The sequence below is a fragment of the Colobus angolensis genome, unplaced genomic scaffold, assembly GCF_000951035.1.
Source record: "Colobus angolensis palliatus isolate OR3802 unplaced genomic scaffold, Cang.pa_1.0 Scaffold447, whole genome shotgun sequence".
NCBI classification, from domain to species: domain Eukaryota; kingdom Metazoa; phylum Chordata; class Mammalia; order Primates; family Cercopithecidae; genus Colobus; species Colobus angolensis.
In genome coordinates this window covers 253,493-276,274 of record NW_012117899.1, presented here as the reverse complement: position 1 = coordinate 276,274, position 22,782 = coordinate 253,493, and the positions used below count along the sequence as shown (strand labels likewise).

Genomic DNA, 22,782 nt, shown 5'->3' with positions numbered 1-22,782 from the left:
CGCACCCGGCCTTTTTTTGTATTTTTAGTAGACACGGGGTTTCACTATGTTAGCCAGGATGGTCTCAATCTCCTGACCTTGTGATCTGCCCACCTTGGCCTCCCCAAGTGCTGGGATTACAGGCGTGAGCCACCATGCCTGGCTGTTTTTGTTTTATGAAATTTTATTATAATCTCACATCTTCTAGGCATTCTGCTGAGTTTACACTGGCAGATTCTGGAGACCCCATTCCATCTTCAGGTAGTCACAGGGGTAACCTCTCACATGGCCATGGCTATAACCTTTAGTATTTTGAAAATATTCTAGCATTTGTTCCCAGAACAACTCTGTGGAAGTAGATACCATTAGTCCCATATGAGCAAGCTAAGGCTCAGCATCAGTGACTTACCCAACACCACTCAGCTAATAAGATGCCGAGCCCCAAATCGAATCCAGACCCGCTGGCTCCCACTCCAGTGCTCTTTCTACTGTTGTGAAACCCAGACCCCTCAACTATCACCCTCATTACTAAGCACTCATTTGTGTTGATGCAGTTGTTCTTGTTATCTGTTCTTGTTATCCTGCACCTTCATGTTCTTGTCAATTGTATTTGTAGCCATGTGTTTACTATGTCTCCTTCCTGTGATTGGGAACCTCCAGAGGTGAGGGATGAAATTTTCCTTTCTCTGTTGGTCCCTCAGAACCCTGGATAGGGGTCTGCCAACCAAAGGAACGGACCCTGAGGATAAAGGCAGGCACCATGGATGTGGATCTTTGCCACCTTCAAGTGCATATAGAGAGTGGATGTGGACAGAAATTTGATAATAGTAAGTAACAGCGCTGCCATTTGTTGAGCACTTACTAGATGCTGAGCATTATGCTAGTTCTTTATTTACATTATTTAATCCTCACAACAAACTTCTAAGGGAGGTCTTATTATTGGCAAATGAGAAATCTAATGCTCGGAGACATGGAGTTAGGATGCAACCACATCTGTCTAACTCCAAAAGGATCATATAAATAGCAGAATTAAATTTAGATTTTAAAAATATGTGCCAGGCGTGGTGACCCAGCACTTTGGGAGGCCGAGGCAGGTGGATTAGCTGAGGTCAGGAGTTCAAGTGCAGCCTGGCCACATGGCGAAACCCTGTCTCTACTAAAAATACAAAAATTAGCTGGGCATGGCTGGGCACAGTGGCTCACACCTGTAATCCCAGCACTTTGGGAGACGAAGGCAGGTGGATCAACTGAGGTCAGGAGTTCGAGACCAGGCTGGCCAACATGGTGAAACCCCGTCTCTACTAAAAATACAAAAATTAGCCGGGCATGGTGGTGGGTGCCTGTAATCTCAGCTACTTGGGAGTCTGAGGCAGGAGAATTGCTGGAACCCGGGTGGTGGAGGTTGCAGTGGGCTGAAATCACGCCATTGCACTCCAGCCCTGGTGACAACAGCGAGACTCTGTCTTAAAAAAAAAAAAAAAATATTAGCCAGGGCGTAGTGGCGGAAGCCTGTAATCCCAGCTACTCAGGAGGCTGAGGCATGAGAATCACTTGAACCTGGGAGGCGGAGGATGCAGTGAGCTGAGACTGTGCCATTGCACTCCAGCCTGGGCAACAGAGGGAGATTCTGTCTCAAAAAAAAAAAAAAGAAAGAAAGAAAAAAAAGATAATCCCTCACTCCCTGAAGGCCCACCCTCCCCTTTACTTTTCTTTTCCCAAAAAATAAAATTCAGGAAGAGGAAAGCAGAATAGGTTGTACCTCATACATAAGCACACACACATTTTCTCACTCTCACACACACACACACACACACACACACACCACTTATACCTATCATCACCACCCTGGATTTCCTAGCCCCAGGGTGAGGGCTATGAGGGGCCAGGGGTCAGGTTCTCCCAGACCCTAGTCCTTGTTCCCTTCCCTGGTGCTAAATAAAAGTGAATAAATACTAAATAAATACAACTGGGGCCCAGGCCCACCCTGCCTTCCCCCTCCCTCCTGTGACCCGCAGGGCAGAGGGGGCAGTTTAGATGGAGGGCTGTCTGTCAGCCCCTTCCATCCACTAACCCGTCACTGCCTCCCAGGGCAGGAAACCAGGGCAGGGCCAGCCTGCACATTAGGGCGAGAGGAGGGGCAGGTCTCACGCCCACAGCCCCTCCCCACTGAGTCTTAGCATGAGGCAGCAACAGAAGCTCTCTCTTTCTCCCAGCTAAGTCCGAGGCCCCGGTGCCCAGAAAGGGCAGCCGGGATAGTGAGGTTATTTCCTGCCCGCCCAGGGGCGCCGCCGAAGGATCTCCAGAATCTGTGCTCTTCGGTGCAGCCAGTCCTGGGGAGTGGGGCGTGGTGTTGAAGGGGTTGGCCGGGGCACAAAGAAGCTGTATCGGAGGCGTGCATCCTGGGGGTTGCCAGCCACTAGGACTTGCAGTGTCAAAGGCTGGGCCAGTGGCCCATGGCCTGACAGTGTCTCTGAGGCTGCAGTGGCCCCGCTGTAGCGCAAGCTGACTGCCCCAGGCAGTACCACATCTGTGGGGGAGGGCATCAGTGTGTATTCACCATTGAGGGCATAGGAGCCATCTGGCAGCTTCAGGGCCAAGTAGATGCTCCGGTGGCCAGGGTTTCCCTGCTGCCGGACAAGAATGTGGGTGGCCCCTGTGGGGATAGTGACCACACTGTTGTATCCGTACCTGTGTGGAAGGAGTAGACGGAGAGCTCAGGATCACCTGAATCCCCTCAGCTTTCTGAGCTGTGTTTATGTGACTACATGTGTGTACATGTGTGTAGATGGTCGTCACCCCATCCTATATGAGCTGTTCAGTCTGGATCAGAGCTACATGCACATGTGCCCTTTGCCTCTTATCTCTGGACCTTTACACCCACTGCCCCCTTATTGAGGTGCCCTTCCAAGTCCCACTTCCTTGGTACCTGTCTAATTCCTACCCTCCTTCTGAGACTCGGCTCAGAGGTCACCTCCAAGGAAGCCTTCCCTGATGTCCACAAGGGCACTCACAACACCCTGTTTCGACCTCGGATGAACACATGGGACACTGCACTGTAGCTGCCTACTCATCTATCTCCCGCTAGACTGTGAGCTCTTTGAGAGTGGAAACAGTGCTGAGTTCCCCTCTGCATCTCCAGGACCCAGAATGTCCAGGAAGGTAGAGAGAGGAATGATGGTGAAAGAACCTGAATTTTTTGAAGGAGCCTGACTGCTTGCTGCAGCCAGAACCGTCCCCTCCGCACACCATGCACTTGTCAAACTTCTTCTTGGAGCCAATGATGCGGTCACAGCCAGCATGGATGCAGCGGCCCTGGACACAGACCGAGGAGCTGTCCGGGGAACAGGGGGTCCCATCTACCACCTGAGGAGAAGAGAAAGAACAATGCCGAAGGTTCCTCCTAAGTCAAGAGGGGTTGGTAAGTCAAACAAGATCCATGTCCCATCAGGGAAGGGATGTCGGAAAAGTTGGATGAAGTAAGGGATGTAGATGGGTGAGTGCCAGCCACCATGTGGGTGATAATCATAACAATAATAATTATTATCACATATAACATCTAGCCAGCATTTTCAGAGCACTGAGTATGAATCACACAGCATGCTAAGTGTTTTACAAACACAAAAGTAAATCTCACCACCACTATTTGAGGTTTTTAGGGATGGAACGTTGAGGTTTAGAAAGGTTAAGGAACCTGTCCAAAAGCCATACAAATGGCAAGCAGAGGAGCCAAGATGGGAAGTGCAGGTCTGTCTGGTCCTAGCAGCAAGCCCTAAACCTTCATGGCACTGTCCCTAAATGGACGCTAGAGGGCAATCAGCCTGTAGAAATTCTCAGGTTGGGGCGAAGGGAGCAAAATGCTCCTAGGGCTTGTTTTTTTTTGTGCAGCCTTCAACCCACCACCCTATCATAGAGACGGAATGTGGGGACTTCAGTCATCTCCAGAAGGCCTGTCCATTGAGGGCTGGCTGTCCAGGAGCTGAATGAGGCCACCACTGTAATTTGACAGAGGAGCCCATGGAAGAGGGGTCAAGGACTTGCCCGAAAGGCCACACATTCCATTCTCACCAAATGCAGCACTAGAAGATGGGGAGTCAGAGGAAAAGAAACCACAGGAAATAGGATAGGCTAGAGGGACCTACTGGCCAAGTATCTGGAGTCTGGGGCTTGTTTTCCTGATACCCATGTACAGATAAGTCTGAGTGGAATCCTGGACTGGGCTGGCATGGCTGTGGGAACAGGGTTACTTTGGGGGATCTTTGTTATCAGAAAGCAGAGGGAGCACTGGGCAGGGGTGTGACCATAGACAGGACCTGGGGGTGTCCTGACCCTCACCCGTGGCTCCAGCACATAGTAGTAGCCCAGTGCCCGGGCCTGGCAGGTGAGTTTGCACTGGTCTTGAGGGGCCACGCCTGTGTAGCGAGGAACCCAGTCCATGGGCCCTGGGAAGCTCTTGAAGAGGTCGGTGCGGTGGTTGTAGGCAGCACACTGTTCCTCGCGGAAGGTCAGGGCTGGAGGGGTAAAACAGTCAGGGCCCCTCCTTCCTCACATCACCCCACACCCCTCCACCCAGCCCCTGAGAGCTCTAGACAGCACAGCTCTGCTCTTCCCCACAGACGGCCAAGGACAATTCCCAGAGGTTAAAGGCACTCCCCACAACAGCAGGGGAATCAACACCCCCTTGGTCTTGCACTCAAGGGACAGTCCTTCCTGCTCTACTGTCCCCTCCCAAGGGCTCCCATCCCTGCTACTCCTCACCTGAGCCAGTTGGGCAGTCCTCGGTGTTGCAGGAGCGGAAGCGGGTACGGCGGCCCTCACAGTACTTGCCACCATTCCGGGGGACAGGCCTAGTGCAGTCTCGGGAGGAGAACTGGACACCACCCCCACAGGTCCGAGAGCAGTCACCCCATGGTCCCCAGGGACCCCAGCCACCAGCCTGTGGAGTCTGCAAAGGCACAGAATGGAAGTGGGGCATAAGTGAACTCTCTCCCGGGCTTAGGGCTGGTCCCCACACCCCTGGGCCCTTTACCCCACCCCTGCCCTAGGATCTCACATTGAAGTCCTGGAGCTGGTCCATGTGGAGGCAGCGACCACCCATGCAGGCTTGTGCGGGCCCGCAGGGTGTGCCATCGGCCCAGGGCGAGTGTTTGGTCTGGCACATGGCATGGCCATTGAGGTGGCCAGAGCACCAGAGGGCAGCACAGGGCGGTGGCAGCTGTGGACAATGGCGTGAGTCGGGCCCGAAGGTCAGCTGGCACTGGCGGTCAGCATCATAGTCCTTGCCAGGGAAAGTCACGGGCAGATGCAATGGAGCCTCTGGTTTATCTAAGAGACAGTGCCCTGAGAAGGGGGTTGGGGCACAAAGTCAGCAACAGCCTGAGGGGAGCATTCAGGATTGCCAGCAGAAAGCTTAGGCTCCCTGGGGCCTTATGGAGCCTATAAAAACAATCCTAGGACTATAGAGAATTAAAATTTTTTTTTATTTATAATTTATATTTTAATTACTTTTTTTTTTTTCAGAGACAGAGTCTTGCTCTGTCACTCAGGCTGTAGTACAGTGGCATGATCACGGCTCACTACAGCCTCAAACTTCTGGGCTCAAGCAAACTTCCTGCCTTGGGCTCGTAAGTAGCTGGGATTACAGGCATGTGCCATGTCCAGCTAATTTTTTGGAATTTTTTGTTGCCATAAGGTCTTGCTATGTTGTCTAGGCTAATCTCAAACTCCTGGTCTCAAGCAATCCTCCCACCTCAGCCTCCCAAAGCATTGGGATTACAGGTGTAAGCCACTGTGCCTAGCCCTGTAAGAGGCTTTAATGGGCAACCATAATTTATTGGATGCTTATTATGTGATGAGCATTGGCTAAATGCTTGACCAGCATGTATTTAACCATGGCAAATACCTATGAGATAGGTACCACTATTATACTTATCTGACACATCAACTACAAACACAGAGAGGTGAAGTAACTTACAGTCACACATCTACACCTGCTTAAAGAACAGAATAAGAGGCCAGGCATGGTTGCTGAATGCCTGTAATTGCAGCACTTTGGAAGGCTGAGGTGGGAGGATTGCTTGAGCCTAAGAGTTGGAGACCAGCCCAGGCAACACAGTGAGACCTCATCTCTATTTTAAAAACAAACAAACAAAATGGAATAATGATAGGAACTCAGTTCTGCCTATTCTTTTTTTTTTTTTTTTTTTTTTTTTGAGACGGAGTCTCGCTCTGTCGCCCAGGCTGGAGTACAGTGGCGCGATCTCGGCTCACTGCAAGCTCCGCCTCCTGGGTTTATGCCATTCTTCTGCCTCAGCCTCCCGAGTAGCTCGGACTACAGGCGCCCGCCACCTTACCTGGCTAGTTTTTTGTATTTTTTTAGTAGAGACGGGGGTTTCACCGTGTTCGCTAGGATGGTCTCGATCTCCTGACCTCGTGATCCGCCCGTCTCGGCCTCTCAAAGTGCTGGGATTACAGGCTTGAGCCACCGTGCCCGGCCCAGTTCTGCCTATTCTAACCAACTATAGAATACTTGAGTTTGCTTCTCATCAACATCTCTGCCTAGTGGCAGTCATCCTGCTATTCTTGCATACCTCACTGCGTGACAAGGTAATCACGTCCTTCACAGCCAGCCCTTTCCAGTGGTGCACAGTTCTGGCCCTCAGAAGGTCCGTTCTAATTCTACTGAGCCAAAATTCACCTCCTCTAGCTATGCTATTTATTCTGGGAGGAAGTGAGAACTACACAAAGACAGAAAGACAGCAGCATTTCTCACCCCTTCCCACACTGCAGAGGAAGCACACTTTGGGGAGGCAATTTGGCCCATGCAGAATGCAGCAGAAGTGAGAGTGCCCTGGAGGACAGGAATTGAGTCCTACCCAGGGAAAGGTAAGTGCCATCTGCTTACCATAGCCATTGTCCAGGAAGTCAGTGATGAAGCGGGCACTGCAGGGGGACCAGGGCTCCTCAGGATCCACATGAGCCATCACAGGGGCCATGACATGGTGAGAGGTGCTCAAAGGCCCATTCAAACTGATGCATGGCTTGGAATTGTCATGGAGCATGTTGAAGACATGACCTGTGGGAGCAGAGGCCCTGATAGGATCTGAGGGTCCCTTCGTCATGCCCTGAGGGACTCCATCATAAATCTGGCTGCAGCTGTGGATGATCAGATCCATTCCCCACCTCACCCTGCCCCCAGTCCCTTCCTTTCTGGTACTCTCAGGGCTCCCAGTATGTAGCCCCGTCTCTTTCTGTGTCTCCTCTTCCCCAAAATATACTCCGAGCCCCTCCCTATCCATTTTTCCTTATAGCCAACATTCCCAACTGTGACCCACCCATTCCCTCTCTGACTTCCCCTCCAAATACACACACACACACACACACAGAGAGAGAAAGAGAGAGAGAGAGAGAAAGAGAGATCACAGTAGTTTCTACCAACTAGTTTAATAGAAAAATGTAAATGTATGTCTACACCTGGAGCAGAGAGGAGTAATAGCCCTATACCTAGGCCTGGGGGAAGAATACCTTGGGGCCCCCATTAACACTGTGGTGAACTTAGTACCCCCTCCCCCACCTTCTCCTCCCTAATACCTTTCTCATCCACCCCCACTTTACCCAGTTCATGAGCTGCAGTGAAGGCCGACTGGAGCCCATCATCCTCCACGATAGCACAGCTCCGAGCCGGGTCGCACACGGTGCCCACATCAGCCATACCCAGTGTGTCGCAAGTGGAGACTCCACACAGGTCCTGTGGAGAGGGATCATAGAAGGTGCATAGACAGCCAAGACACCTGGGTCCATTGGGTTGAGATCTAGATTCCTGGGGACCTGGGCACTGAGGACCCAGTGCTGTCAGGGCCTAGGTAGCCACACATGGCAGTGTGGCTGGGGCAAGGCACCATGTCACACAACTCCAGGAACATCATTTGCATCATAGTCTATGTAGTGGTGCTTCTTAGAATTGTGCAGTGCATGGCCTGCGGTGCTGACTGGGGCCTCACCTGACGGGTAAACAGAATGGCTGTGTCAAAGTGGTCAGGGTCCGAGTCCTCAGGGGTGTTGAGGCCCCGCTGCCAGGCACAGAAGTTGCGCAGGGTCTGGGCAGCACTGGGCCCCACTTGGGGCCCCTCCTCGCCTGACCCCAGGATCACTAGCCGAGTCACCACCAAGCTGACAGGATTGCGGATGCTTGGGTGCTTGAAGGCCTTGGCTGCTGCTGCCATCACTGTTAGCAGGTAGCGCTTTAGCCCTGCACCGTGGAATGCGGCCATCTTGTCATCTGCCACCACCAGCGTCTCCACGAATCTACTCAGTGAAGCAAAGCGCTGGAGAGAAAAAGGGAGAGGAAGAACCTGAAATAGCCTCTCAGACCCATGGGTTGGTTGATTCTCCAATCCCTCACTTCCTGGGTCTTGAACTCAGCATAGTCAGCTGGGTGCCACCCCACCCCCCACCCCCCCTATTCCTGACTCCTGGCGGGTCTTGGTTGGGCCCTTCCCCCAACACCAAATCCCAGGGCTTTTGTGGTAACTCTGAGGAGTCAGCAGCTGGTTCTAAGAAGGGGAGGAGAAGGGGACGCCACATCCCAGGGCTGCGGGAGCCCCAGGGGTGAGAGCAGCCTGGACTGGCGTCAGGAGGCACTTTGGGGTTCTCCAGGCCTGAGTGTGTCTGGGACCTATGGGACCGGGGCTAGAGGGCTGGGCTGCAACGTGTCTGCCCTGTGTGGTTGGAGGAACGATTCAGTCAGCAGCTAGGGCCAGGGCCAGAGCTCAGCGTGGCGGGTGTGGAGGGAGCGTCTGGTCTAGATTAAAGCTGGAGAGGGAGGAGGGAGGAGGGAAGGGAAGAAGCGGGAGACTAGGAGTGGGAGGGAGGAAAGGATGGAGCCTCAGGCAGCCTCGCAGTCCGGCCACAGTGTGGGAAGGGGATTGACCAGAAGGAGGTATGGGATACCCTCCCTCTCTCGCCACTCCTGCCGTAGTTTGCAGTTTGCCACAGTGATTTTAAAGGCAGCATCAGAAGCCAGACACCAAGCCCTAGGGCCTCAAATCTCACTCCTTTAGCTGGGGATGGGGGATGAAAATCAAATTTGGGGCAGAGAAAAGAGCCAAGGCCAAGGGGCTGTTAGGAGACCTTTACTGCTGGGGACTGTGCCAGTAGGAGATGCCATGGCCAGGAAGGTGTGGGGTGGGGAGGGGGAGCAGTTATTCCCAGCCCAGAGTCTCTGACCCACCTCTGAGAACCCTCGGTGGGTCTGGCTAGGAGAAGGGTGAAGGGGAGAGGCCTGAGCCTTACCAAGAAAGCAGGCTCATGGAAAGAGGAAAGGCAGGCAGAAGGGAGGGAAGCAGAATGGCCAGAAGTGGAAGTGGGTGGAGAGAGGGTGAATAGGGGTCAGTAGGACAGACATGGCGGGAGGACACCGCAAGACACAGACTCCAGGGCTGCCTACCTTGGCTCTTCGGGGTCTGGGGCTGGGGCTTCCAGGAGGAGCCTTGACGTTGCACATGGGACCTTGGCCGCTGGCAGGACTCTTCCGGCGTAGGATGTGAGCCCCAGGTCCCCCAGCGGAGTTAGGGGTGCCTCCCTCCAGGGGCTGTAGGTGGAGTTCAGCCCCCCGATACTGTAACACCCCTAACAGGGCTCCCCCATCCCAGTGCAGAGATGCCACCGACTCCGGATCTCCATTGATGGTGCCAGTAAGGTAGGTGCCAGGCTCTGCTCCACCCAGCAGCTCAGGCGCCTGGCCCAGGTACTGCACTGTCAGCCCCTCAACCTGCACGCCGGAGTCCTGCTCCAGCTCTAGTAGCAGCGTCTCCCCAAAGGCCTGCAAGCGGCACAACAGCCTGGCAGGGGCGCCCGAGCCAGGCAGGACGCTGCCGTTGAGCTTCTCTGGAAACACGATCTCCTCCTCCCGGGGGAGGGAGCTGGCCAGCCAGGCCGAGGGCAGGAGAGAGGCCAGCAGTAGCAGAAGCAGCCACACCAGCCAGGAGAGCGGCACAATGGGGAGCAGGAGGCAGGGTTGGGCTCCCGACAGCCAGCGCCCCGCCAAGCCCCTCCCGGGATGCGCGCCTGTCTGGGACATGGCACTGGTACTGCAGCTGGGAAGGACTGAGGCCGTCTGGGGCACCAAGTCCTCCACACCCTAGCTTTGGAAAGCTCCTCTCTGTTAGCCTGGGGGCTTGGACTCCTGCCAAGGTCAGAGGCAGTTTTCAGAAGGGCTGGGGACCTTTAAAGGAAATGGAGAAAACTTAGTCCTTGGGCTTGGGAGAGGCGCCCAGGGGTCTGGCTTCTCCAAACTCTCCTCCTGAGGCCTCCTTTCCTGGATCTTTGTCTTTCCCTGCCTGTGTCTTCTGCAGCTTCTCTGGCCTCTCCCTCTGTAGGAGGACTCTGTCTGGGCCGCTTCTGTGCCTGCCCTGTCTCTGCCTTCTTCCGCTGTGCCTTTGTCTCTCTTTCCTCCTCTGTCTCTCTCGTGCCTATGGGTCTGTGGGTCTCCCTGTGGGTTCTCCCCAGCCTCTCTCCGCGCCAGCTCTTTTAAGCATGGTGAGCCTCTGCGATTGATTGGCTGATCTCTAAGCCACTCAGCTGAGCTCTGTCGGTGGGACTCAGATGGATGTATCATCGCTTCCCAAAAAAATGGGACTTGCCCAGGGGAGGGAAATCTCTAGCAGTCGAATGGATAATAGGCACTGGGCCAGCTGATGACATAGCCTTTTCCCAAACTCCACAATCAGCCCTCAGCTGTCTCTTTCCCTTTTTGGTGGGACAGAGCCCCAGGAGAGGCAGAGAGTGAGGGAAAGGGCCTGGCCAGCATGCACAGATAGGATAACAGTCCTGGGAGAATTCCTGCTCTTATAGTCTAACCTAGCATGGCCTCTCTTTTCTCAAGGCTCCCTCATGCTGCCCTTTGGCCCTAGTGGCTGGTTTCCAGGGCTTCGGGGACTGAGTGAACTGCCTGAGAAAAGAGGGTAGGGAACAGGTAAGGAGACATCAAGAGGGAAGAACAAAGAAAGGAGGTAATTGACATGGCTCAGGGTAGAACTGAGCAACTGGGAAGAGTAAAAGAGGCAGAGGAATGGGGGAAGCAAGGAGACAGTGATCATGGAGTTGACTGCCCAAAGGTAGGATAATCCTGCTTGGAATGAAGGTACTGGAGGCAGCAGATGACAAGGCAGGAGGGGTTAACGACTTTTCCTTTTATAGGCTGATCCAGGATGGCACCTCCTCTTTTCTAACGTCCCTTCTCTCCCTCAGGATCCCCCTTCCCGAGTTACCACTACCCACCCCCTCCAAAGCCCAGAACAGCCATTCCGCCTCCGTTTCCCCCCAGGGTTCCCCCTCCCCACTTCCTGACTCCCCATTTCCCTGGCCCAGCTCCCAGTAGCTTCCCCCAGGCTTTTGGCCCTTCTCCTACCCACTCCCAACTGCCCTAAACCCTCCCCCAGCCTCAAGTCAGCCAGCCCCCAGCATAGGCAAGACTTGCTCTCAGGAACCCAGATTCACCCAGTATCAGTCTGGGGGAATCCCCACCTGGCTCCCACCACCCACCCCACCTTGCTCTGAGAACCCAATGGTTCCTGGAATATCTAGTAATCTTTTCTTTTTAATTTTCCCTGTGGCAGGGAGAGGGTGGAGGCAGCATTGTGCTTATAGGGAAATTAGGGTACTGGGAGAAATCCATTGCCTGGGGTGGGAGAGTGGCGGGGAGGAAGAGGTGGTGTTAGGGAAGGAAGCAAATTATTCCTTTGACTTTGGATCTGAGGGAACTCGCAAAGGAGGTCTTGGGTGTGAACTCTCAAGGCAAGGAAGGGTTCAGAAGTAGGGGCAATTTCTGCTCACCCCATCCTCTGGCTGCTTGTTTCCCCAGGAAATCCCCAGGAAGGAGAGTGCAGTCAGCAGTCCCTTTCCTTTCCCAGAAGTGGACCACCTCCTCCTGCCTCTATTCCCCTATTCACTCTGCTTTGTCACCTCCTGTCCCCCGCATATCATATCCGTCAGAATACTTCCTTTCCCCCTCCCTTCCTGCTCAGGTCGGTAATACCTGCCCTGGTGCCTGTCACTTCCTGGATCACCCACCCCCTTGTGACTGCCAGACCCACCTCTTGACCCACCACTTGCCTGACCCTGGTTCTAAGCCAAGGGGGCTGGGACTAGAGGAATCAGACAAGGGATGGGAGACCAGAAGGGGCAGGGGCAAGAGGAGCTATCACCAGAGAACTCTACTGCCCCTTTCCACTCCCCTATTTGAGATGAGGACAAAGGGGGTGACTAAGCAGTGAAAGACAAAGGGCTTTAGAGTGGTTGCAGCAGTGTGTGTGGGGGTGTTGGCAGCCGGGAGAAGGCACAAAAGCTGCAGTGTCCTAGGCAGCCCCTCAGAAGCCCCCACGCCAGTCCTAGCTCTAGCTGCCCCCAGGGCCAAGCAACCCAGAGTCTATCCTGATTTCTCCCAAGCTGGATCAAGGCAAATAAATGCAATCCTTCCCATCCCCCACCACCATGGCCACATTTGCTGTGTTTCAACAATAGACAGAAAGAAGGCCCAGGGAAAGAGCAAGGAATGAGGAGAGCAGAGGGACCAAACCTCTGCCCTGGCTCTGTGGCAGCTCCCTTGTCTAGCTCAGGTCCTGGTCAGTTCCCACAGCCAAGGATCTGGCCCCACCCTTTGGTACAGTTCCCATTAGGTCAATTCCCAGGCCAGAAGTCTGGCTTTCCCCTCTTTCTCTGCAGTGAAGAATTCCTCCGTCTCTGCTTCCTGGTCTGTCTGCCTCACCCTGCTGTGCTGCTGGTGGGCTGTGTCCCAGGGATCCTGTCTAGGGGATATCTGGGGAAGGCGTCTTTCCAGGCTCAGAGTTGGAGAGTTGTACAGACTCTACGGGTGGGTGGCCCAGCTGGAGTTGGGCTTAGAGGCAGAGGGAGAAAACAGGAACTAGCCTCTAAGGCTGGAAAAGTCTTTGTCCATACAGAATTGGGATCAGACTCCTGGTGCTACTACATTTCCATGCTATTGGCCATTACCCAGGAGGGCTATAGCAGGGTCAGAAAGACGTTAGAGAAAGGTGGCTGACGCAAGACGGAAGTGGGGTGTGAGGCATCTCTAAGGGTGCTTCCTGGGTCTATGATTCTGTAGGTTCGGGAAGCCTGGCGGATGTCAGGGTCAGCCACAGAGGACCTCCATTCCCCCATGTGGGATGAGGTGGCTCCTACACACCCCTATACTCCCCTCCGCACCACCAATGCCGGTGGCCTTGGCAATCCTATTGTTTTTTGTTTTGGTTTGGCGGGAGCTCTCTGACCCGCCCAGCCCCACTTAGGCTCCTTTCTCCAATCTCAATTTAGGACATCTGGAAATTAGCTGGCTTTCCCGACTCCGATCTTTTGGATTCAGTGATGGGAAGGTAATTGGCAAAGCCTGGGGCTACCCTGTAAGGGCAGGGCTCAGATACAATCCGAGAGCAGGACTAAAGCGGGAGGGCGGCCAAGGCTGAAGGGAGTAGGGAAGGAAGCGCTGCGCGTTTCCGAGATACGCAAGCCGGCTCGGCGAGAGAGCACGAAGTATTTGCCCCTCGCAGGAACGGCAATTTTCCCTTGCTCGCTCCTAGAAAAGCCAGCCAGGAGCTGTGGGAGGAACCGCCCTCAGTAAAGATGATGGCTGTCACCGTTATCTAAACGCAAGTGAAGCCGAGTCACAGGACCCGGATGTTGTCAGGTCGACGGTAAACGACCCTGCCAGCTTCCAAAAGGGCGGCTTCACTGTGCGAATAGGTGAGAAGCCAACAAGGAGGCGCGCTGGAGTCACTTCCGCCCGGTTCTCCTTCCCGCAGTCTACAGCCGGAGTAAGATGGCGGCGCTGAGGGCTGTGTGCGGCCTCCGGGGCATCGCGGCCCAGGTGCTGCGGCCTGGGGCTGGAGTCCGACTGCCGATTCAGCCCAGCAGGTGAGATCGAGGGCAGCCCTCGACACACTTTCTCCAAGTCTAGGGTTTCTCAGGTTGGGGACGCTTTACTCCCCCAGAAAAGAATAACCCAAGACTGTGACCCCATTGTCCATCCCTGATTTCTTGGGCTACAAGATGCGGTGTCGCCCACTCTGGCGAGGGAGGGGAGAGGGTCTAGAGTTCGTTCAGTCCAGAGGTGAAATCAGAATGCACCTCTCCTGTCATACCTGAGTAAAACTCAGCCAAAGAGCCAGAATGCTCGCTGTCTCTGTCGTTGACCTTGAATAAACGCTTTTCTTACGTTCATGTTCACCTGGTTGATAATATCAATACGATGAAAATATAAAGAAGCTAGGATCCCAACCTTGCATGCCCAGGGGTGATGGGTGAAGTTATTCCAGGAATAATTTGTTAGTAGGAATTGAACCTTTAGAGTTCCAGCTTATTTTGCCGAAGCTACATTAACTTCAAATCAGTGACTTGGCATTAAAAAAATCCAGGACGTTGGCCGGGCGTGGTGGCTCACGCCAGTAATCCCAGCAGTTTGGGAGGCCTAGGCGGGCAGATCATCTGAGGTCGGGAGTTCGAGACCATCCTGACAAACATGGAGAAACCCTATCTCTACTAGAAATACAAAATTAGCCGGGCTTGGTGGCGCATGCCTGTAATCTCAGCTACTTGGGAGGCTGAGGCAGGAGAATCGCTTGAACTCGGGAGGCGGAGGTTTCAGTGAGCCGAAATCGTACCATTGCACTCCAGTCTGGGCAACAAGAGTGAAATTCCGTCTCAAAAAAAAAAAAAAAAAAATTCCAGGACATCCTTCCTGGGTCCCCTTGAGAGTAAATGGGAACACAGGAACCACACACTGTTCAGGCCCTTTCTTTGTCTAGGATTTGTCTTTAACTCCCCAGAGGTGCTCGGCAGTGGCAGCCAGATGTGGAATGGGCACAGCAGTTTGGGGGAGCTGTTATGTACCCAAGCAAAGAAACAGCCCACTGGAAGCCTCCACCTTGGAATGGTGAGTGACCAGAGTTGCTGTCCCAACTCACACCCATCCCTGCCCCCAGCTGATTTCCTTTTCTTTTTGTGAGACAGGGTCTCCCTCTGTCTCCCTGGCTGGAGTGCAGTGGTGCGAAAGTGGCTCACTGTAGTCTTGAACTTCTGGGCTCAAGGCAACCTTCTGTCTCAGCCTCCCCAGAAAGCCAACAACAGGCCTGTGCCACCACAACTAGCTAATTTTGAAAGTTTTCCTTTTGTAGAGACAGGGTCTTGCTATGTTGACCAGGCTGGTTTCAAACTCCTGGCCTCAGGTAATCCTCCCAACTCAGCCTCCCAAAGTGCTGAGATACAGGCTTAAGCCACCATGCCTGGCCTCCAGCTGATTTCTAAGTGCTCTTGAGCTCTCTGTCTTAGGCAAGTTTTAGCCCCTATCCTGTTTGTTTCTTTCACGATGAAATTCAACAGACATAATACTGATAATAACAGGTATTTGTGAAGTAGAGAAGGAAAGGAAGGATGTTGCAGAAGAAAATAAAGAATGGGTCCCAGTAAATACCCAAAAGTCCTTATCAATTTAAATCTTTTTTTTTTTTTTTTTTTTTTTTAGGCGGAGTCTCGCTCTGTCTCCCGGGCTGGAGTGCAGTGGCCGGATCTCAGCTCACTGCAAGCTCCGCCTCCCGGGTTTACGCCATTCTCCTGCCTCAGCCTCCCGAGTAGCTGGGACTACAGGCGCCCGCCACCTCACCCGGCTAGTTTTTTGTATTTTTTTAGTAGAGACGGGGTTTCACCATGTTAGCCAGGATGGAAGCCCAATTTAAATCTTAATGCCAGCTTTTCTCATGTTCAATACATGTAAGGTTCACTACATTATCTCCCTCTCCAGACAAGGTGGTGGTTTTCCCGTTGGTACCCAAATGAAACCTATGTGAATACAAACCGTTTTTTTCCTATCAAAACTAGCTCTTCCTTTTGATTTTTGATTTTGATCATTGGCACCCTCATTCCCCTAATCCCTCAGAATTGAAACTTTTTAGTCATCTTTGGCTGTTTTATCTTGCCATCCATGTCTATGTCCAGTAAGTTACCAAACCATGTAGATTCTTTCATAATGTCTCACATCTGGTCATCTCTCCTTTTTAATTTTCATTGCCATCATTCTTATTCAGAGTTATCTTGTATTAGAGCCTGATTATTTTAGGAGTCTATTTACTGAGTTTTTGCCACTGATGTTGTCCCCTTTCCATCTATCCTATACAATGTCATCACCTTCATCTTCCCCAAACATTATTTTACCGTGTTATTCATACTCTTGCTCAAAAACCTTCAAAGACACTTGCAGTTACTTTCTACAAACTTACAGTAACAATAGCTGAGTGCTTCCCATTTGCCAAACATTTTCGTATGCATTATTTTGTTTAATGTTTACAACAGCTCTATGAAAGTATTACCCCAGTTGTGAGGAAAGTATGGTCTAGGGAGATTAAAACTTGATTAAAGGCCGGGCGCGGTAGCTCACACCTGTAATCTTAGCACTTTGGGAGGCCGAGGTGGGCGGATCACCTGAGGTCAGGAGTTCAAGACCAGCCTGGCCAGCATGGGGAAACCACACCTCTACTAAATATACAGAAATTAGCCGGGCGTGGTGGCATGCGCCTGTAATCCTAGCTACTCAGGAGGCTGAGGCAGGAGAGTCACTTGAACCTGGGAGGCGGAGGTTGCAGTGAGCCGAGATCATGCCATTGCACTCCAGCCTGGGTGACAGAGCAAGACTGTCTCCAAAAAAAAAAGTTAAGGACACACAGGCAGATTTGTACTCTTTGTGTCTGTCACACTCCAAAGCCCATGATGAAGAATTTTGGTGGATAAGGTGGGCTCTGGTTTCAAATCTCAACTCTCAATTTACCAGTGAATAAAGCACCTATTTATAGCATTATTTTAAGGATTAAATGAGATAACATGTGCCTGGCACATGTAAGTCCCCTATAAGTGTTCATTGTTATTAATGATATGTACAGATAATTGAATCACTGCCCCCTACTTTGTCCCAATACTTATCGTCCCTCTCTTGGAAAGTCCCAATAAGAATTCCACGGATGTTTACTTCCTTGTTTCTAAGATTTGGCCCATGTTGATTCCATAGCCTGGAATGCCTCTTCTCCCTTCTAGCTATCTAAATCATTTCCTATATTTAAGCTCAGATCCTACCTACATGAAATCTTCCCAGTGTTCTTTCCTTTTTTAAAAAACTTAATGGCTAAGGCACTTTCTTGGTTACTTATAAATTTGACCTCTGTTCGTAGTTTTTCACATGTACTTCTTTCCCAAATTAAAATGTAAGCTTCAGATTAGGTGAGCATGGTGGCGTGCGCCTGTACCAGCTACTCTGGAGGCTGAAGCGGGAAAATTGCTTGAATCTGGCAGGCGGAGTTTGCAGTAAGCCGAGATGGCGCCACTGCACTCCAGTCTGGGCACAGCGTGAGACTCTGTCTCAAAAAAAAAAAAAAAACAGTAAGCTTCTTAAGGGTAAAAGTTCGTTAGTGGGAGTAAGCATTAGGTATACATTTCCTGACTGGTTGGCCATTCATTGGATACATTTGGAGGGCAGTATATCATAGTAGTTAAGATGTTTGGATCCTGGAGCTAAACAGGTTGGGTTAAAATCCTGGTTCTGCCACTTACTAGTTTTGTGATCCTGGAAAAGTCATTTAAGCTCCATGGCCTCAGTTTATCCAATAAAATGGAGATAATGATAGTACCTATTACTCAGAACAGTTGTAGGAATTAAATCAATTAAAGTGTCTAAGGTAGTGCCTGGCACATAATAAAGCTATATAAGTGTTATCTATTATTAAAAAGATATTCTATGCACACTGACTAGGAACCATGAAAAAAAGGTATTTTGGCCGGGCGCGGTGGCTCAAGCCTGTAATCCCAGCACTTTGGGAGGCCGAGACGGGTGGATCACGAGGTCAGGAGATCGAGACCATCCTGAGCTACACGGTGAAACCCCGTCTCTACTAAAAAAATACAAAAACTAGCCGGGTGAGATGGCGGGCGCCTGTAGTCCCAGCTACTCGGGAGGCTGAGGCAGGAGAATGGCGTAAACCCGGGAGGCGGAGCTTGCAGTGAGCCGAGATCGCGCCACTGCACTCCAGCCTGGGCGACAGAGCTAGACTCCGTCTCCAAAAAAAAAAAAAAAAAGAAAAAGAAAAAAAGGTATTCTAGGACACACAGAGTGAGATTCATGGTGTCTGTCATCAGAAAGTTTAGATCTTCCTTTTTCCCATCTAAGGGTCCTCTTCTGGTTATAGTGGAGATTAGGAAATTAACAAAGTATGCAATGGTGAGTTAGAAGATCTATAGGAAGAGGCTAACTCCCTGCTGTCTTTTGGGGGATCCCAAGGGAATAACCATTTGGCTCTGAACTATTTCCTACTTCTCAGATGTGGACCCACCAAAGGACACAATGGTGAAGAACATGACCCTGAACTTTGGGCCCCAACACCCAGCAGCGCATGGTGTCCTGCGACTAGTGATGGAATTGAGTGGGGAGATGGTGCGGAAGTGTGATCCTCACATTGGGCTCCTGCACCGAGGCACTGAGAAACTCATTGAATACAAGACCTATCTTCAGGTGTGGGGGGCAAACAGGGGCCTTTTGGTGGGATCTGGGGCTGCTTTAGCCTGGGGCTTTGCCAGTTTGCTCCCCTTAAAACCTGAGGGGAAGAGGGTGTTGAGAGGAGTAACCCGTTCAGGTTACTCTTGGTTGGATGGATGGAGGGAAGTGGCAGGGGATGCTTGAGTCATCAGGATTTGGTTTATTCAGCAGCAGTGCTTTGAAGCTGGAGCTACACTCAGCTTTTCTCTGGCTGACTTTTTGGCTGGCCCCTTTGCCATTACTTGAGTGCCTCAGTTTCCCTGCTCTTACGTTAGACTAGTGCGTCAAAGCCAGTGTCCCTAGGGGCAGGGAAAGAGAAGAGAGACGTTAACTTGCTAAGATTAACAGCTGATTCTTGTATCTTCCAGCTGTCTATGTTTGTTTTCAAAACATTCAATGAGTCAGAGCAACTGAGAGGGGGTTTAGGATAGAGTTTGCCATTTTTAGGAGAACTGTATGACCCAAATGATGAGGGTCAGATTTGAAGGAGTTGGATCTCTAACAGGAATCTGAAGTTTTTTTCTTCATGAAGAAAGGTCGTGGTAACAGGATGGTAGGATTAGGATTTAGATCCAGCCCATTGTCGGGGTGAACAGTGACTAGAATGTGATTCCCTAAGAGTCTCAGTGATGACAGTTTCTGGTCGCAGAGTCTATGGGTTAACCCCTGTAGCATTAACCCTTGTCACAGTGACATCAGAATAAGAACAGGCTGTCCCAACTAGTAGCATCTTAGCTCCACCCTCTTCCTGGAAGCTGAAGCTGGTTCAGCAGACAGCTAGGACTTAGCTTTTTGGCATTCTGGAGGAAGGACCATTTCTACCTGGTGCTCTGTCTTCCTCAAATACCTCACTCTGGTCGGGCGTGGTGGCTCACACCTGTAATCCCAGTGCTTTGGGAGGCCGAGGAGGGTGGATTACTTGAGGTCAGGAGTTCGAGACCAGCCTGGCCAACAAGGCAAAACCCCATCTCTACTAAAAATACAAAAATTAGCCAGGTGTGGTGGTGTGTGCCTGTAATCCCAGCTACTCGGGAGGCTTAGGAAGGAGAATCACTTGAACCCGGGAGACAGAAGTTGCAGTGAGCCAGGATCGTGCTACTGCACTCCAGCGCCTGGGCAACAGAGCAAGACTCTGTCTCAAAAAAAAAAAAAAAAAAAGATTAAAAAAAACCCCTCCCAGATATTCTTAAGACTGATTGCCTTTCTCCTTCAGTATCTCAGGTTTTTTGTTTGTTCGTTTTTTTCCCCTGAAACGGAGTCTTGCTCTGTCGCCCAGGCTGGAGCGCAGTGGCATGATACTGGCTCACTGCAAACTCTGCCTTCCGAGTTTAAGCAGTTCTCCTGCTTCAGCCCCCAGAGTAGCTGGGATTACAGGCACACACCACCATGCCAGGCTAATTTTTGTTTGTTTGTTTGTTTTTGAGACGGAGTTTCACTCTTGTTGCCCAGACTGGAGTGCAATAGCGCGATCACGGCTCACTGCAACCTCCACCTCCCGGGTTCAAGCGATTCTGGTTCCTCAGCCTCCCAAGTAGCTGGGATTACACGTGCCCACCACCACGCCCAGCTAATTTCTGTATTTTTAGTAGAGACGGGGTTTCACCATGTTGGCCAGGCTGGTCTCAAACTCCTGACCTCATGAGCCACCCGCCTTGGCCTCCCAAAGTGCTGGGATTACAGGTGTGAGCCACTGCGCCCGGCCAGTATCTCAGTTTTTTAATTTTTATTATTTTTTGAGATGGAGTTTTGCTCTTGTTGCCTAGGCTAGAGTGCAGTGATATAATCTTGGCTCACTGCAACCTCTGCCTCCTGGGTTCAAGTGATATTTCCCGCCTCAGCCTCCCGAGAAGCTGGGATTACAGGCATGCACCACCACGCGCAGCTAATTTTGTATTTTTAGTAGATTACAGGCGTGAGCTGTGTGCCCAGCTGGGAACTCTTGACAGTGGTATCCTGGAGCTAGCTCATACTGGCTTGCAAGAGTGCAGTTGTGAAATTTTCAGGGGTTTTGTGAGCCAGTTGTTGAACACAGCCATTGTTAGAAATTAATTTATATAAACTTATGATTTAATACATTATATTAAAAGCAAAGGTAACATTAAATATTTAAAGCTCATTACTTGATATATCATTGTACAATAATGTTTTACCACATTGTACTATGCTCTGCCTTTGAGGTATTTGCTTTGAATGTGTCTGTATGGTGAAAATACTGTATAATAGTGTGGTACTCTTCCCAATGCTGCATTCAGTTACATGATATTGGTAACTTAAAATTGGCCATTGTGGGAGTAGTTTTACCACGGAAATTGGCAAACACAACAAATCAGAGTCCTCCCTCACTTTGGAGAGCCAGTTTTTCAACATTCACCAGCATACTACTGGTTTGGGGAATATTTTACCTGCCTTATTGGGGCTCCTAAAACTAGAAAGGCTTATGCAGCACCAACTTTTGGTGCCCACTGAGAGCAAGGCTTCAGGCAGCCAGACTGTGGGCTCCTGAGCCTGTTAGATGTGACCCACATTCTTCCCTCTTCCCAGGCCCTTCCATACTTTGACCGGCTAGACTATGTGTCTATGATGTGTAATGAACAGGCCTATTCTCTAGCTGTGGAGAAGTTGCTAAACATCCGGCCTCCTCCCCGGGCACAGTGGATCCGAGGTATGGCCCCCTGGCTTTTGGCATGGCCCACTGTGAGCATAGCACAGTGCCTTTTCCACCACTTCCCTGTTGAACCCAAGCTCAGTGTTCAGACCCCAGGGTCTGCCCAGACCTCTCTGTCTGCCTCAGTGCTTGGCTCCTATATACGGTCTTCTTCTTGTCTTCACAGTGCTGTTTGGAGAAATCACACGGCTGTTGAACCACATCATGGCTGTGACCACACATGCCCTGGATCTTGGGGCCATGACCCCTTTCTTCTGGCTGTTTGAAGAAAGGGAGAAGGTAAGGGAGGGAGGAAAGGATAGGAATAGGTAAGGAAGTGCAGGAAGTAGAGAAGGTATAAAGGAGACAGGAGATTAAAAGAAGAGAGAACATGGGAGAACATTTAGAGGGAGAAGGTATGTTTAACTTGGGTTATGTTGGTAGAGACTATATCATGAGGGGTTGGTTGGGCACAAGAAGGCAGAAGGTTGGAGGTGTAGGCCGTCATAGGATCTGGGGGCCTGGGACTTTGACACTGATTCCCAGCATGTTCTGTGAAGATGTTTGAGTTCTACGAGCGAGTGTCTGGAGCCCGAATGCATGCTGCTTATATCCGGCCAGGAGGAGTGCACCAGGTGAGCAGGTCCCTGGCTTCCCCAAACGTCCAGCCCAGGCCTATTTTCCCTGTGGCCACTTGAGGGCAGTGCTGGATGATGAAACTCCAAGCCTGTAGCCCTGGGGGAGGGGATGCCGAGCTGGCTGTCCTCAGCGGAGGCTATGCCACATTCAATAGCACCTCCGTTTGGCTTCTAGGACCTACCCCTTGGGCTTATGGATGACATTTATGAGTTTTCTAAGAACTTCTCTCTTCGGCTTGATGAGTTGGAGGAGGTAAGCTAGGAGTCAATGGGAAAAATCTCTCTTTCCCCAACAAGAAGGGCTTGTGGGGTTTTATTCCCCAGTTGTAAAGAAATACAGAGATATTTGAAGAGTGTAAGGAAGAGTATTAACACAGCAGTTTTCTCGATCAATAGATGCTGACCAACAATAGGATCTGGCGAAATCGGACAATTGACATTGGGGTTGTAACAGCAGAAGAAGCACTTAACTATGGTTTTAGGTGAGGGGAATACAACTTCTCTCCTTAGGAGTGGGGATGGGAGTGGGGGAGTTCCAGCCTAATATCTTGTCTTTTAAGACTTGGCATCCTCCTAGTCATACCCTGAATGTGAAGGAGCAACAGGGGAGCCTAAGGAAGAATGAGCCTCCTTACTTAGTTTGTGGAGAGTGGCCCTTATTCCCATTATGCTCTCCACAGCGGAGTGATGCTTCGGGGCTCAGGCATCCAGTGGGACCTGCGGAAGACCCAGCCCTATGATGTTTACGACCAGGTTGACTTTGATGTTCCTGTTGGTTCTCGAGGGGACTGCTATGATAGGTAAGGCCCCCATCCTTTCTCAGCTGATCATCCAGCTAGTTTCCCCTGCCTCTTCTCTTTGCTACTTCCTTCTTTACCCTACTTCTCAGTGTCTGTGGGAGCTCTTGTGTGTGTGTTAGATGAGGTTGCTCTCAAAACACT

At 51.2% G+C, this 22,782-nt stretch overlaps 2 protein-coding genes across 2 annotated transcripts; one reads left to right on the top strand and one right to left on the bottom strand.

Moving 5' to 3' along the window:
- Positions 1-829: 829 nt before the first annotated feature.
- Positions 830-10,499, bottom strand: ADAMTS4 (ADAM metallopeptidase with thrombospondin type 1 motif, 4). Its single transcript, XM_011957577.1, has 9 exons — positions 9,422-10,499; positions 7,977-8,300; positions 7,591-7,723; positions 6,881-7,051; positions 5,030-5,316; positions 4,735-4,921; positions 4,312-4,487; positions 3,167-3,342; positions 830-2,667 (listed from the first exon to the last, which is right to left on the bottom strand). Exons 1-9 carry the CDS (start codon positions 10,052-10,054, stop codon positions 2,241-2,243), a joined length of 2,514 nt encoding a protein of 837 aa, XP_011812967.1. The 5' UTR covers positions 10,055-10,499; the 3' UTR covers positions 830-2,240.
- LOC105522939 (NADH dehydrogenase [ubiquinone] iron-sulfur protein 2, mitochondrial) lies at positions 8,841-22,645 on the top strand. The gene is made up of 10 exons (XM_011957578.1): positions 8,841-8,914; positions 13,569-13,902; positions 14,814-14,920; positions 18,345-18,535; positions 21,101-21,221; positions 21,391-21,503; positions 21,764-21,838; positions 22,017-22,094; positions 22,238-22,323; positions 22,522-22,645. The coding sequence occupies exons 2-10, from the start codon at positions 13,808-13,810 to the stop codon at positions 22,643-22,645; spliced, it is 990 nt and encodes a 329-aa protein (XP_011812968.1). The 5' UTR covers positions 8,841-8,914; positions 13,569-13,807.
- The last annotated feature ends 137 nt before the right edge of the window (positions 22,646-22,782 follow it).

Excerpts from the sequence above, each read along its gene's own strand:
- LOC105522939 (XM_011957578.1), top strand. The coding sequence starts at position 13,808 with ATGGCGGCGCTGAGGGCTGTGTGCGGCCTCCGGGGCATCGCGGCCCAG. Across the intron at positions 21,504-21,763 it reads TGTTTGAAGAAAGGGAGAAG|ATGTTTGAGTTCTACGAGCG; the intron begins GTAAGGGAGGGA and ends TGTTCTGTGAAG. Across the intron at positions 22,095-22,237 it reads GGCTTGATGAGTTGGAGGAG|ATGCTGACCAACAATAGGAT; the intron begins GTAAGCTAGGAG and ends CTCGATCAATAG.
- ADAMTS4 (XM_011957577.1), bottom strand. The coding sequence starts at position 10,054 with ATGTCCCAGACAGGCGCGCATCCCGGGAGGGGCTTGGCGGGGCGCTGG. Across the intron at positions 4,922-5,029 it reads ACCAGCTCCAGGACTTCAAT|ACTCCACAGGCTGGTGGCTG; the intron begins GTGAGATCCTAG and ends GTGCCTTTGCAG. Across the intron at positions 3,343-4,311 it reads ACTATGTGCTGGAGCCACGG|GTGGTAGATGGGACCCCCTG; the intron begins GTGAGGGTCAGG and ends TCTTCTCCTCAG.